General features: G+C 45.4%; 1 protein-coding gene across 1 annotated transcript in view; it reads left to right on the top strand.

Moving 5' to 3' along the window:
* Window positions 1-2,925: 2,925 nt before the first annotated feature.
* LOC125947674 (uncharacterized) overlaps window positions 2,926-14,603 on the top strand; it is a 94,991-nt gene continuing 83,313 nt past the window's right edge. Inside the window, exon 1 of the mRNA XM_049672889.1 lies at window positions 2,926-3,068. Coding sequence (XP_049528846.1) covers window positions 2,931-3,068 — 138 coding nt within the window. The 5' untranslated portion in view covers window positions 2,926-2,930. The remainder of the gene's footprint in view (window positions 3,069-14,603) is intronic.

The raw sequence follows: 14,603 nt of genomic DNA on the forward strand, positions 1-14,603 counted from the left end.
TTCTATGCACACCCCAGTGAAATGATGATGGCAACTATGCTTCTAAAAATTCCAATAACAAAGCAGCAATGCTTAGCGTTCAACTGCGCATGCTAATCAAAATCACGGATAGCGAGTTTCTGATCAATGAAGGATTAGGACGGTATGTTGACGCAAGCACCACCTCTTGGCTTGATGTAATATGCCTCTAAAGCCTCCCTCTCAGTCTTATCCTTACCCCTCCCGATAAACTCGGTTTCAGGAAACATGGGATAACACCAACATTCCCTGCAATGTGTTGCCATTAGGCTGCCACATCCACTCTTGATATGATTCTGCGCTGCCGCGCCTTATCATTAAAGCACTGATCGGTCCACCCGATGTACTCTTTTGCACAACGGTCCTTGACAACTATGAACAGGTGTTATCTTTGGGAAGTTTTTGTTTTAGATTTTATCTTTAGACAAACAATCATTATACATCCCCTGAACACATTATTGCGCTATTATTGATTAGAAATACAAAACCTACAAGTAAACTATTACCTAACCTGAAAGTCGCTTCAGACTTTATTACGGCCTTGTCGCAGATGATAAACACGACATGCGTCAGCACGCCCAAAACATGATGCAGAGAAGGTCACACGCATTCGTTTATTTCATTTCACTAACCACAAAACAGGATAACATACGCAATGGACTGGGCTTATGCTATCTTATCGATGCATAAATGCTAAAAACCCTACAAGCATATGAGTTGGCATGACGGCCGTTTTAGATAAGAGTGAGTGTGTCATCTGGATGAAAGTTTAAACGTTGTCAACGATTGTGTAGTAGGCTTCTCCGCAAACAATTGTTTAATCATGATATATAAGGTGATGTGAAAAATAATCCGGCAATGAAGAAGATCTCGCAAACGTGCTTAAACAGTTATTATAGAAAAAACAATAAAAACATAAGAAAGCATCATCACTGGAATCCGACAGAAACAAATGAACAATTGTAATAAACAAACTCAGAAAACGCACAAGTAACTATTTTCATTCAGACCAACGTAACGACCGGACCCGCACAAAAGCATCTATATGCTCTGGAATAAATATTGTATTCATATTATACTGTATTTGTTTGAATAGAATGCATTCATTATGTTCAAATAAATAAACAAACAAGGAATACCTACTTAATGACATCGATCGGCAAACCAGGGCACAGTGAAAATAGCGTTATCGGGACCCGTTCGCATCGCATCGTTCGCATACGGCAAGTAGGCTTCATTCACTGCAACACTGAACATGGGAAAGCCAGCTTACAAAGACCAAGCTTACACCGATCCCCTCAAAGTCGGCTTCATTTTTAAACAGAAATGCATTGCTGGAAAGGCGTTTTTAGGGGCAATATAAGTGGTCTTATATAAAATGTGAAGGCCCTAGCACCTTTTCTTATTATTTTAATAATTATTTGCTATTGCCCCGACGCGCGTGCGTGTCCAAAACGAATTAGCAGGCGAAGTCCCAATTCAACCTGCCTAGGATGCGAGCGCCATCTGGATATCATTTTCGCAAGTACCCGAACGCGCGGCTGTAGGTCTGGTAGAAATGCTGGAAAAGGGGTTTGGTGCTTAAGTTTTCTCGTAGCAGAATTAGGTTTTCTCGTACATTCAAATTACAATCCGACGCCTATTGGTAAACAATCCGACGGCGAATCCGACGCCGAATGGTAAAGTCGTACTTTACCATTTTTCTGATTTCACTCTGAGAAATTCAATTTTTGTTCATCAAAACCTTGCACCACCTAGAGGGCCTGCGCGGTCGGAGTGATTGGGGATGATTTTGTCCTCCACCCACCGACATCCCATGCTGACGCCGGATTTTGGGCGACACGGCGCCTTTAACGCTCACACGTTAAAAACCACTACCTACAAAAACTACAACCCTTCGCTTCCCCCAGTGCTCGGAAAGGAGTATTCCTTCGCCAAGTTAAAGGGTCCAGTGAAACTTTTAGCCAAATAATAAAGAAAGAAGGCCTCAGCGTCGCCCAAAAGCCAACAAACACCTTGAATAGCCCTCTCCCCGAACGAAAGACCTTCAACCAAGAAAGAAAGTCTCAAGGCGTCGTTTACAAGATTATCTGTGCCGTTTATTCAGCGGTTTACATTGGGAAAACAAAACATCTGAATAAAGAATCAGGCAAAAATATTGACGTCAGGACAGTCTCTCAAGTACGCAATGCCATCACCAAACATTAAAAGGATGCCGACCACAATATTACTTTCTATGAAATTCTGGGGTTTTACGTGCCAAAACCACGATCTGACTATGAGGCACGCCGTAGTGGGGGACTCCGGAAATTTGGACCACCTGGGGTTCTTTAACGTGCACCTAAATCTAAAACACCCGTGTACTTAGATTTAGGTGCACGTTAAAGAACCCTAGGTGGTACAAATTTCCGGAGTCCCCAACTACGGCGTGCCTCATAATCAGATAGTGGTTTTGGCACGTAAAGCCCCATAATTTCATTTTTTAATTTTCTATGAAAGTCAAATCCTACAGACAGATGAAAGCCCTCAAAAAAGGCTAGTACTATAGTCATGGTACATACAGAACACAACAAACCAAATAAACTGTTCAAAGGGAAACCTACTCACTATATTTGTCCATGGCCTGGCCATCGTGACCAAAGGTGAGAAAAAGACATCGCGGAACAATATAGTCTCAACATCGACACCATCGCAACTTTAATGTAGGTTCCTCTCTTTGGCCCCCTTCGTCATCACTCAAAGATCGCTTCCCCCCTCCCCCCGCCCCGTCCCCTAGGACACAAGAAAACAAGTTGCTACCTCTAGTGAACCTCTCTATCAGCCCAAATTTTATAGTAGAAAATAATTCTGCGTAATTTTGGGTAGATATGTGACTTTTACAAATCTTGTTGCGTATTTCAGAGACGGACACGATGGATGTTCATATACTAGGAGGTCTGAAGCTGGCCACCCTCATCTGCACTTGCCTGGCTGGAATAGAACTGAAGAACTCGGGGAGACCGCATTCGAGAAAACCAACCTTGTACAGCCTCTTCGACGTCACATATCTGGTAAGGGGGATTGAACGCGACCAAAACAGGGCGGGCGCGCAGTTGTATTGGGAAATCAGGCAGGTGACAAAAAACAATTGACCGCCTAGTTGTAGAGAGCCCACCTCGGCTGCAGGAGGTTGTGAGTTCGATTCCCACCGCCGCTGGGCAGCCACTGGTTCAAATGGGCACACGTCTATATACGGCCCGCCGCTCGGCTTTCTTCGGGGGTGATGCGCTTGGGAAACGAGCCTGCACCATAAATTCCTGTAAAAACCCTCGTGAGCACGAAAAAAAAAAGGAGGTGCGCATCCAAACCTTTGAAACCTCCTAAAAGTGCGTTTCTTTTTTTCTTTATTTATTCATTGCTGTCATGAGGACGTAGGGATGGTCGTCACTTGACACTGTGACTAAAGGGTCACTTCGAAAGTCGAGGCCATGCACCACACGTACAGCTTGGCAAAAACATTACCTCGCATAGCTGCGCCAAACTGAAAAAAAAGAAGAAAAAAAAAAAAGAACGAGAAAAACATTATGTCCCTGCGATTGGCAGTTTTCAGCACGCTGCCGAGGGCGCTGCCATGTTTTGTCACGTGGTGACACTTTTATTGCTTGCCTTAGCCATCCTCCATTGTCTCTGTTTACGATGGCTGCGCAAGACGCCGGTGCGGCGCAGCAAGCCCCTGTTTCGGCATCCGTCGTCGGCTATGACTGGGGGATTGGCACAACGTAGGGCTAAAGCTTCAAGTCACGTGTCAGTGTCAAGCAGCCATCCTTCTGAGCTCACTATGCCTTGTCCAAATGGTGCGATTGCCGCCGTATGATGCGCCTACTAGAAGACAAGGATTTTTAATTAATAATTATGGAGTTTTACGTGCCAAAACGACCATCTGATCATTAGGCATGCCGTAGTTGGTGACTCGGGATTAATTTGGACCACTGGGGTTCTTTAACGTGCACCTAAATCTAAGTACACGGGTGTTTTCTGCATTTCGCCCCCATCGAAATGCGGCCGCCGTGGCCGGGATTTGAGCCCGAGATCTCCTGTTAAGCAAAGATTTTTCAAGGCATAGTAGCGTTTACCTTACGCCCCTAAGTTAAACTGCGATTACTGTCCTTTCCTCTTCATTGTTTCTTTCTTTATTTGCCAATTGCATCGACGCCATATCTGGTCATGTTATTGGCTTAGTAACCTTTTCACCTGATTGCTTTTTTCTTTTTTTTTCTTTTTTTGCTGAACTGCTTGTAATGTGTCTCATTGCAGTGGATTTGTCTTTGTCATTTGCCGGGCAAAGCCAGATCTACATGGATGTTCTGAACTTTAATAACAGTGTTTAGAGCCTTAGTAGTGGCTTGTACAGAATGACGCAATATTGCTCGTCATTCATTCACGTTGCGGTGCATGAAAATTCCTTCGACTTTGGACATTCGAATGTTAACGATGTAAGCTAGCCATTGGCTGGCGCACTCACTCATGAGTACCCTGAATGTTAAAAGGTGAGCAAGTGAGTGTGCGTCTCAGTGAGGTTAACTGAGTGGATGTGAACGTTTGTGGATAGCCGAAAAAAACAACAACACTGGCGAGTTTCACCCGAAGAGCGAAGCATCGAAAGTGATAGCAAGCTTCAGCATCGTGCTGAAGAAACTCACACAATGCTATAAGAATACGTGGACATGACAAGTTCGTGCAACGTAGCACGCGAGGTAACTGCTGCGTCGCAGAAGAAACAGCAACCTTCTTCGAAACAGAAACTTCGAGGCGTTTCACAACGCTGACATGATGAGGAGCGGTGACATCGGTATTAGAGGCGTCGCTCATCGACGGGGCACCAGATGAGACCGATGGCAAAACCGTCATCCTTTGAAGCTTGAACTGTACTGACCGTTCCGCTAACACTCCTGTATGCATCACGGTGTGTAGTATGCTCACAGCTGCACAGCAGGAGCCCTAGTTCTTGTGCCGACAACGCCCATGCTGCTGCGAAAGGCAGAACGCTGCCCTGGCGGCACTGTCTAGCCGATTAAGTGGAGCGTTAGGCCAAGGTTGGGGCAAATGTCGTGCCAAGAAGAGAAAGAAAATTGTGGACATGCTTAGAATGCAGCCATACAGCGTCGGTTGAGATTAGCTCAGGCTAAAGTCGCAATGGACCCTGTGAACGAGATGAGGTGGTTACATAACGCAGAGCTGCGCAACTTAAAACCACAAAGGGTCAAAATAAGCTTCTGTGGTCGCCACACGGCCCAAACTTTAGCGAAAAATGTTGCATGTCTTGCTTACATAAAGACAGTCTATGTGCGGTGGCAACGGCCTCTCAGTCCTCAGCACGCTTTGTATAACGTAACGCTGGTGTTTGAAGGCAGAAGGTTGATCTTGTTAAGCGTCATTAAAAGGGACGTATTCTCGTAGGTGCAGGTACTTGATACGAGAGACACCAGTCTCAAGGCATTGCTAGCTTTATCGACATATTACAGCGAATCTGTATATGATTAGGATCCTGGGACATCTTCGTCTCCGTCGACAGAAAACTCAACCACAGCTAGGGAGCCTACATGCAAGCACAGCGCTTGCATGTAGGCTCCCTAATCACAGCGAAAGGCGCGCGCCGTTGGCATCCCTGCAGCACCACCAGATGACGCTCACATCCGCGCATCCGCGGCAGCGACGGTGCCAGCCTTGCGGGGGAAAGAAAAAAAAAAACCGGACCTACGCGTATAGCGTCCGCCGCAAGCGTTTCCTGCTAAAAATTACGGTTGCATAGGCAGCAGTTGCCGGGAGGCGCCAACTGTAGCATCTGAAGCAGGGAGTGACGTCCCACTGCACTTTCATGTGTAAAAGAACCCGCCTAACAATTGATTTCATTTCTGTTGTGATAGCGCTAAGGAAATGCCTCCCATAGTTAGGACTCCCGAAAAGTAGCGTGAACACGATGATCGGTGACGGGAACAGCAACGTCAATGTGCACAACGGCGTCGTGCTCAGGCTCGGCAGGACCCGGTTCAAGGCTACGTCACACTGGTCTATCGGATCAGGTGCTTCTACAGCTTCGCTGGCCAACTACCTTCACAGCGTCGATTGGAGCCCAATTTTTTTTACGAAATGAAATGAGGCTCCACTCCCGGTGCACGCCTTTAACTCCGGCGAACAATGCATGTGAATGGGATCCATCGCAACGGGGAGTTGCACGCTTCTGACGTCACCACGAAAAGGTCGCAGGACGGATAATCACGGTTTTTCCCCGTCATCGAGTGAATTACACGGTCGTAGTATACTGCACCAAACGATTCTCCTCACGTTCTTGAAAATTGGCGTTAAAATTGGTGACAAAATTGTGGAAAACATTGTCGTTGTTGTTGTCCAAATACGGTCATGCACTGATCACAGCACCAGCACGTTATAGAAATCTGTACTCAGCCGCGGGCCGCTAAATATCCGCTCTGAAGCCGTATGTGGCCCGTGCGTTCGTATGTTGTGCCGTCCTGTTTTAACGTATGCCTAAGAATCGGAATATGCAGGATAGGATGTTCAAGTCCTGCACTGCACAAGGCACGAACTGACGGGCGAGGTTATCACAACGTTAAGAATGGTCCCCGAGCAGTCAACAACACATTGAGTGATGTGGAGCTGCAATGCGTGCTCGAATAGATGCGCGCAGGGCAAGTAAGTAGTCCAATTGTTTACGCGAGGAATGTGGCAGCTTTTTATGCCTAAAACTAATGCCCCAGATAAAAGAAACAAAATACCGTAGCCACCTGCATCTTCTCGTGCTCATGACACAGAATTCCACTTTCTGTATTGCACCTGGCAGTCTGCGCATCTAACAAATGTTGACCTGAACATGTGGCTTTGCTACGTGACTCGGTTTAAATTCATTCGTTGGTTCTTCTTCTTCATCTTTCTGAGGTTTTACGTGCCAAAACCAGTTCTGACTATGAGGCACGCCGTAGTGGAGGGCTCCGGATTAATTTGGACCACCTGGGGTTCTTTAACGTGCACTACAACGCAAGCACACGGGCGTTTTTGCATTTCGCCTGCATCGAAATGCGGCCGCCGTGGCCGAGATTCAATCCCGCGATCTCGTGCTCAGCAGCGCAACGCCTAGCTGACTGAGCCACCCCGGCGGGTTGGTTGGTGGTTCAAAGGAGAGTGGTTTTGCGATAGTTAACCTTTTTTGCTATGCGAATGCCCAACTATTTCGGCTTCTGGATTTTGGGGTTACATGAAACCACTCTCGGTTCAAGCATTTATTTATTTATTTATTTATTTATTTATTTATTTATTTATTTATTTATTATTTATTTATTTATTTATTTATTTATTTATTTTATGCGGCATTGAATGCAGTGGCTATAAATATACCGCAGGCTTCTCCACTTCCTTAACTTGATGCAAAAATAAAAGGATGACGTCAGGCGAAGTGAATTCTTGTAACTGTTAATCAGCTGGCTACCACACGGAAGATAGCTATTTGAAGCAACAATAATAGAACGCGAAGCAAGACTACATCACATTTCGTTCAGTCTGACACAGGGACTGAAGGAAGCAGTCTTGTTGCGTGCACAGTCACGCAACAAAGGACGGAAAAAGAAGTTCAGAACTTTTTTTGCGATCCCACACAAAGAAGTTGAAAGAACACTTGACATAACGAAAGCGAAACACACACAAACCCAGCATCGCACTTCTAATGTCTCCAGAAAAAGAGCAATTTGCAACCTACAATAAGAGGAAAAGAGATAATAAAGAATTGAACAATAAATAAATAAATAAATAAATAAATAAATAAATAAATAAATAAATAAATAAATAAATAAATAAATAAATAAATAAATAGACGAAACCTCACTGGATATATAAATAATTCTACACTACATCGCATTATTTTAGGCTCGCTACTAAAGACTTCAGACCAGTCTATTTATCCGACTTGGTATTGCTTGGTTCAAAACTATTTTTGTTTTTCTGCATTACAACGGCCACTGTCTTATTGGTCGATCGTTGTTCGCAATACATTTCTCTTTGACTGGTATCAAGGACAACTAATAGGGAGTATTCTACGTTTTCTTATATGTGACGATATTCTCAACAACCCAAAGAACGCGAGGTATACCGTAAATTAGACTGCTATCATATTTCACTTCTAATAAGCAAAGAATCAAGGAGCCAATATTTCAGCTATTGTCGATTTGCGTTGGAGTACGAAAGCGTGCATCATCGTCTACCAAGTGTTTTATTTTTGTCTGTGGCAGATAGCAGTTGTCAGTTGTCTGTGGCAGATAGCACAATTCTAATCATTGATCTGGATTACTAAAAGATGTGCACATTGGTAGCTAGAAAAATCGAAATTGCATAATTTAATAATTACTAAAATATTACTAATAATCCTTCTCACCAATCATAGTTGAGAGCACATATTAGAATTCACGCATTGAAGCGAGTGAGTTCTCAAGGCACATGCGCTAGTTTGAAAACGAGTGCGAGTACTAGTTTGAACTAGAGTAAACGCTTGTGCCAGACTGAAGCTTGGCGCAGATGTTCACGCTTCTTCCAGTCATGTTTTAATGAAAATGCTTTAGCATGCATTTTAAGATACATATAACTGGAATACCAATACATTTACTCACATCCTTTACGAACGCGTGCCTCAGAACTTGGGTCATCCTCAGAATTGATTTCAATTGGATATGCCACGCAAACTGACTGCCGTCTATTCGTAAGTAAAATATACTTTAATATATTCATGGTGAAATGTGTAGCGCGCACAATAGACAAGTACGCTGTGAATGTGGACAGACGAGCGCTTACTGGCAACTGTTTATTTTTGGAAAGAGACAGAGCATAAATGCACCAGCGATCTGCACTGAGCATGTGCAAAGCGAGTCATCAGATAAACAGATTACAAAGTGTCCAATCCGTATTCACATGCACATGCTCAGTGCAGTTGGCTGGTGCATTTAGATTCTGTCTCTTTCCAAAAATAAACAGTTGTCAGTAAGCGCTCGTCTGTCCACATTAACTGTGTCCTTGTCTATTGTGCGCGCTGCAAATTTCACCATTAGTACGTGCCAACTCGCCAAACTATCAGTTCTGCTACTCCTCTTATGTAATTAGTCTAAAGCATTTTAGTGAAATTTTGTGATTTACTATGTTATCAATTTTGATTTCTAGCGCACAGTAATGTCCGCCTCCTCTTGCAATTTAAATCGAGTAGTATAATTGTTATAAATTCCATGGTGGTGAATAAAATTCTGTTAACATTGAAAAAAAGAAAGACAAGATCATTCGCAAAAGTGCCACAGAAGCCTGACACGTTATCCGTGCGAATACGTAAACTATTTTCAATTACCACTGAACTTCGAGGGACAGTACTCCAAAAATTAAGATAGATGATGACTCTGCTTGCACATTCAATAGTATGTATATGCACTCTCTTATAAAGATAGTAATAAAGATGGCATACAGTCTACGATTCTCGCAGAAGTGCATACAGTCCCCTTTACTTCATGTACCGATTTATCAACACTTATCTACTGTGGCGGTAATAGGTAAGGCTGTTGCTACAAGTCGAGACTTGTGGGGTCTGCAATTGTAAAAGACAAACTCTCGAGTAATGCGCGCAATGAGCGGTCACCTCGTGTGAGCATGTCTGTTCTCCAGGCACGGTTTACATGGTGGGCCACATAATCACAGGCTACGAAACCACTGTCACGCTTACGCAAAAAGCCACCCGAGCGCCGTCTACATTATGTAGACTGCAGTTACTATTGCGACGCAGCACCGTTACATTGCGCTTTTCTCTTAAATAGACAGTGCTTGCTGTAAGTGGGGTTCAATTGATCGTGTTGGGTTGTGACCGCACGTAAAGCTATAGCTCTAGTTGAAATATGCTGATCCTTGAATTTCTAAAGAATGATGTACTTGCCCAGACTTAAGGTTTATTTTTCCCTGTTATTGCCTTGGAAGGCACCTGGCCCATTTCGTGGAGCCACGAAAAGCTATTCGCGACGCCAGGCAGTTTTCGAGCGCACTCAGGATACGTGAAATGCTCCAGCACGCGCACAATAGCTTCTTTTTGCATTTTGAAGATATGTAAACAAAAGACACCTCACTTTTTTACTCCTGTCCAGTGCATCAGGACATGCGGGACAATATTTATAAAACTCTAAGGTCATGTCCGCCATGAAATAGAACCGACATAATAGAGGCATAACTTCAGTTGTACTAATGAGAGGGAGAACTAGCAATAAGTTAAAGAGCTATGACATATTTCACGCAAGAATCCTCGTAAGAGCCATTGCCCATCATAGAACTGCATTCAAGTGGCGCTCCAGGGGGCCGAAATCACTAAGCTTTTCGTCTGTAAATAATTTTCAGAGTGGTGCGCCGCCTTTGCTTTGTCCCAATTAACGAATGGCCGACACTTTCTCTAACGAAAATGTTTAGCTTCAGTGCAGAGAGAGAGAGAGAGTGAAAGAGAGTAAACTTTACAGGAGTGCTCGGCGCGGCCCTCTCGCGGCTCTCACTGTGCATGCAATCGGACGTAGGTGTGTGCCTGCTGATTGCCGCGTAAGGACTCATGCCCCGGAGTCCACAATGCGGCATATACGATGGGAGCTGGTGCGCTCCACTCAGAATGCAATGTGTGGCCCAGGAAATTTTGGCCCTGAAAACATTTCTCCATGCCATTTGCGAGTCCTTCAGAACTATGACTCACTCCGAATGAATGAATGAATGAATGAATAAATGAATGAATGAATGAATGAATGAATGATTGAATGAATGAATGAATGAATGAAAAACTTTATTTTCACAAAGGAGGTTTCCCGGCGTAGGTGGAGCCCTCAGTCCAGGGCCCCTGTGGCCTTTGCCATCTTGCGAGCTCTGTCGATCAGCATGAGCTGTTCTTCAGGCTTCGAGCAGGATAGCGCAGCCTCCCACTGCTCCGGAGTTCGTGTTTTGTGTACTAGCGTTACTTTTGGTTTTTGGAAAGCCCATGTAACGTGGTAAAGCGTCGTGTGTTCCCCGCATAGCGGGCATTTATTGTCATAAGTTGCCGGATAGATTTTGCTGAGTAAATTCAGATTGGGGTATGTATTAGACTGCAGTTGTCTCCAGGCAACCGACTGCTCTCTACTCCGAGTGCAGTCTCGTCGTGATGGCTAACGCTATCGCTAGTTCCTCTGCCTCCGCAGCGCTCGCTCTGGAAACCGACGACGCATTTATTTCGGTCCTGTGAATGTCGACTACGCTGGTGAGGAATGCGGTGCTTCTTCCGGTGTTGGCCGAGTCTACGTGCAAAAAATTGGGGAGGTTCTCATATATACTTCCTTGCGAGCGCCTGTGCTCGGGCTTGTCGCCGTCCGATGTGGAAGTTCGGGTGCATGTTTCTGGGAACCGGTGAGGCGTGCATAGTTTCCTGCATTCGTGTGGGGATTTTTGTCAGTGCGCTGGTTCCGTACCGAATATGCAAGACATTTCAAGACGCAGCATCCCACTATTGTGCGTTGTAGTCTTTCCTTCATGGCTTACCAGGTTGGCCCATTTGATTTCCCCTGCGTTGTTGTACACCCCTATCTCATCGAGGCGAAAAGTAACCGTTCCGGGTGAAAGTCCGAGCGATAGCTTATACGCCTTGCGTGTCAGCCGGTCGAGTACCTCCACTTCCGCATTACTGAAATTTAAATATGGTGCTGAGTACGCAATGCGGCTCACAATCTGAGCCTGCACTTGTCGGACTAGGTCCTGTTCCTTGACTCCCCTCTTCCTGCTGGTAATTCGTTGCATCATGCGTAAGATCTGCGTGGCCGTGGATTGTATCTTTTGTATGGCGTATCCTCCGCCCCTGTGTTTTTGTAAGTGTAAGCCGAGGATACGAAATCTGTCGACCTTGGGTATTTCTATAGGACCTATTCGCTGGTAGAGGGTTGGTGTCTAGGTTGTTGACCGTCTTCGTGGGCGCTTCTCGATTATGAGGAGCTCCAACCTCTCCGGCACGCATTGCAGTCTGCATGTCTCCTCATATCTTGCTACGATGTCTACTGCCTCCTGTAATGCCTCCTGTGATCCCCGTATTTTCTCGAGTTCGGCTGGGAGTTTCATCATGGCCACGTTGGAAATTGTCGGCGACAGCACTGCTCCTTGTGGCGTTCCTTTATTCGGTGTGTCTACTCGCTGCGACCTCACATTTCCCAGCCCTATTTTGGTTGTACGATCTGTTAGAAAAGCCATCACGTAGCTTTAAGTGCGTCGGCCGCTATTCGTGTCGCTGAGATTAGCTAGTATGGCTTCGTGCCCCACGTTGTCAAGGGTCCCCTTTAGGTCTAGTGCGAAAATGGCTTTCGGGCAGCACGGCGTTGCTGCATTCATTGCTTTCTCTTTTAGCTGCAGAAGCACGTTTTGCGCTGACAAGTTGGGCCGGAAACAAGACATCGTGTTCGGCATCAGTTGAGGTTCTCCGAGATGCGTCTGTAGCCTGTCTAAGATCACGCGTTCCATCCGTTTACCGAGGCAAGACGTGAGCGAAATGGGTGTTAGATTCTCCAGGCAGGGCGTTTTTTGCGGCTTTGGTATCAGCGTGATCTCCGCATGCTTGAATTCCTGGAGTAAGGTCCCCTTATGTACAGTTAACGAGTTCCAGTATTGCCTACACGGTTGCATCGTCCAGGTTAGCTTCAGTAGATCTTTAAGGTGGGAACCTTGAGGTGGCTCGTTGCAATGGCTCATACCTGAAAAAAGAGGCGAGTAGTCTAGCGATACGAAAAATTGGTCATCCCTTCCACTCCGTCAAGATGGTTAACCAGCGAAGCTGAAACGTGCGGCCCCGGTGTTTATCACTGGGTTAATCCCCAGGGTTCATTAACGCATTTCTCAATTACCAGGTTGCACACCCGTTCTGCTGCCATGGAAAGAACGACGTCACTGACGGTTTGCCCGTAGTCTGCCATTGTCGCTTGCGTTCGATGTCTCGAATTTGATCGGCAGCGTGGTTAGCAGCCTTCGCCCGCCCATCGCCGCTTGCGATTCTTCGAAATTAAATTGCTTCCAAATTAAATCTGTCCGTTACGTAGGACAATCAATGGCTCATACCCCTTTGAGCAATGGCTCATACCCCCGTGAACGCGGCTTCCTCATTACGACGACAGAAGAGAAGTGAAATTCTACGCTGGAATGATGAGTGGTACCACAGCCAGCTGTGGAAGAAGACGACGACGACGAACGCGGAAGCAGTGGCATGAGCGCGTGCTGAGCACTGGCGCCAGCAAAACACAAGGGGCGCCAACGAGCCATTTAACCGCAACCCTGGGGGCCTTTAAGGTAATAAAGTGAAGTGAAGTGAAGCTGCGGTAGAGAAGACGATGCTCGAGCCAACGTTGGTGATGGTAGGTTTCTGTAAACAGGCGATTTCACCCAGCCATACACGATTTCCCCTATACATATAAAGCTTCGGTTTAAAAAGTAGACAAAACAAAAATATCATCACCAGCAATGGCTCATAGCCGAAAAAAATTATGCAAAATAATCATCATCAGGAATGGCTCATTCCAACGTTCTCATACCCCAAAAGCAAGCAAAGATATAATGGCTGAATATTGATGAAGAAACGAAAGAAAGAACGAAGGAAAGAAAGAAAGAACGAAATAAAGAAACAAAGAACCTTTAGGGAGTGCATTAGGTGCTCGCATGTGTCTTTGAGGAGGTCGACCTACAGCGCCATACGTTTACTTCACACTGCGGCTCGTATGTCTTGCAAGAAGTCTGGCCCCTCCGATCGTATAACTTATTGCATTACCACGCATGCAGCAGGCTTTCGCCTTTACGTGTTACAGAAGCCTAACATGCTACCGAAATTTTTGGTGAAACGGACTCGTCATCAGCGCAACATTGTTATTTTCGCGGCAACCGCAGCTCACGTATTGTTCCGAATGAACCATTTCAGTAGAACATACATGGCACAATGCCAGTATTTAAAGCTGTTAAAGGTTAGAGGAGTGTTGGGGGGGGGGGGGTGCATAAATCCCTGCATCAAATATTTCCACGCATCAACGAGTGGAAAAAACGAATTATTTCGCTAAAACGATCCCTAGACGGCGTGTTAGCACTTGCAGTGTATAACTAATATTGCACTGGGGCCTTGTGAGGAGTCTTTTAAGGGACTGCGACACAGATTGAGCGGTCGTGTTTACTCGCTGTAAGGTGGTATGTCTGAGATTTATGCAACTTCATAACAGCTCCTACATTAGATTATTCAGTATGTTAAGTGTAAAAATACTTTTCCACGCAGCAGCAGCAACATACGTCGGAGGTCTTTGGCAGCCAAACTTGCGGTCCCGTGATTGGTTGGCCGCAAAGTTCGCGTATCTTTCGTCATATTCGACCGAAAAAAGGGAGAAAAAAACGCATGCACCAATTTGGTAGCCTTTTGATTGTAACGCAAGCTAAATTGTTAGCATCAATGTGTAAAGGTCTAAGCCAGGACAGGAGGCAGTGACGAGAGCGCAATACCAATTCGGCAAGAATTAGCTTCCTTGGTGGGCTGGTCTTTGTGCTGTCTGCTTTAACGC

This window comes from Dermacentor silvarum, chromosome 8 (assembly GCF_013339745.2).
Source record: "Dermacentor silvarum isolate Dsil-2018 chromosome 8, BIME_Dsil_1.4, whole genome shotgun sequence".
NCBI classification, from domain to species: Eukaryota; Metazoa; Arthropoda; class Arachnida; order Ixodida; family Ixodidae; genus Dermacentor; species Dermacentor silvarum.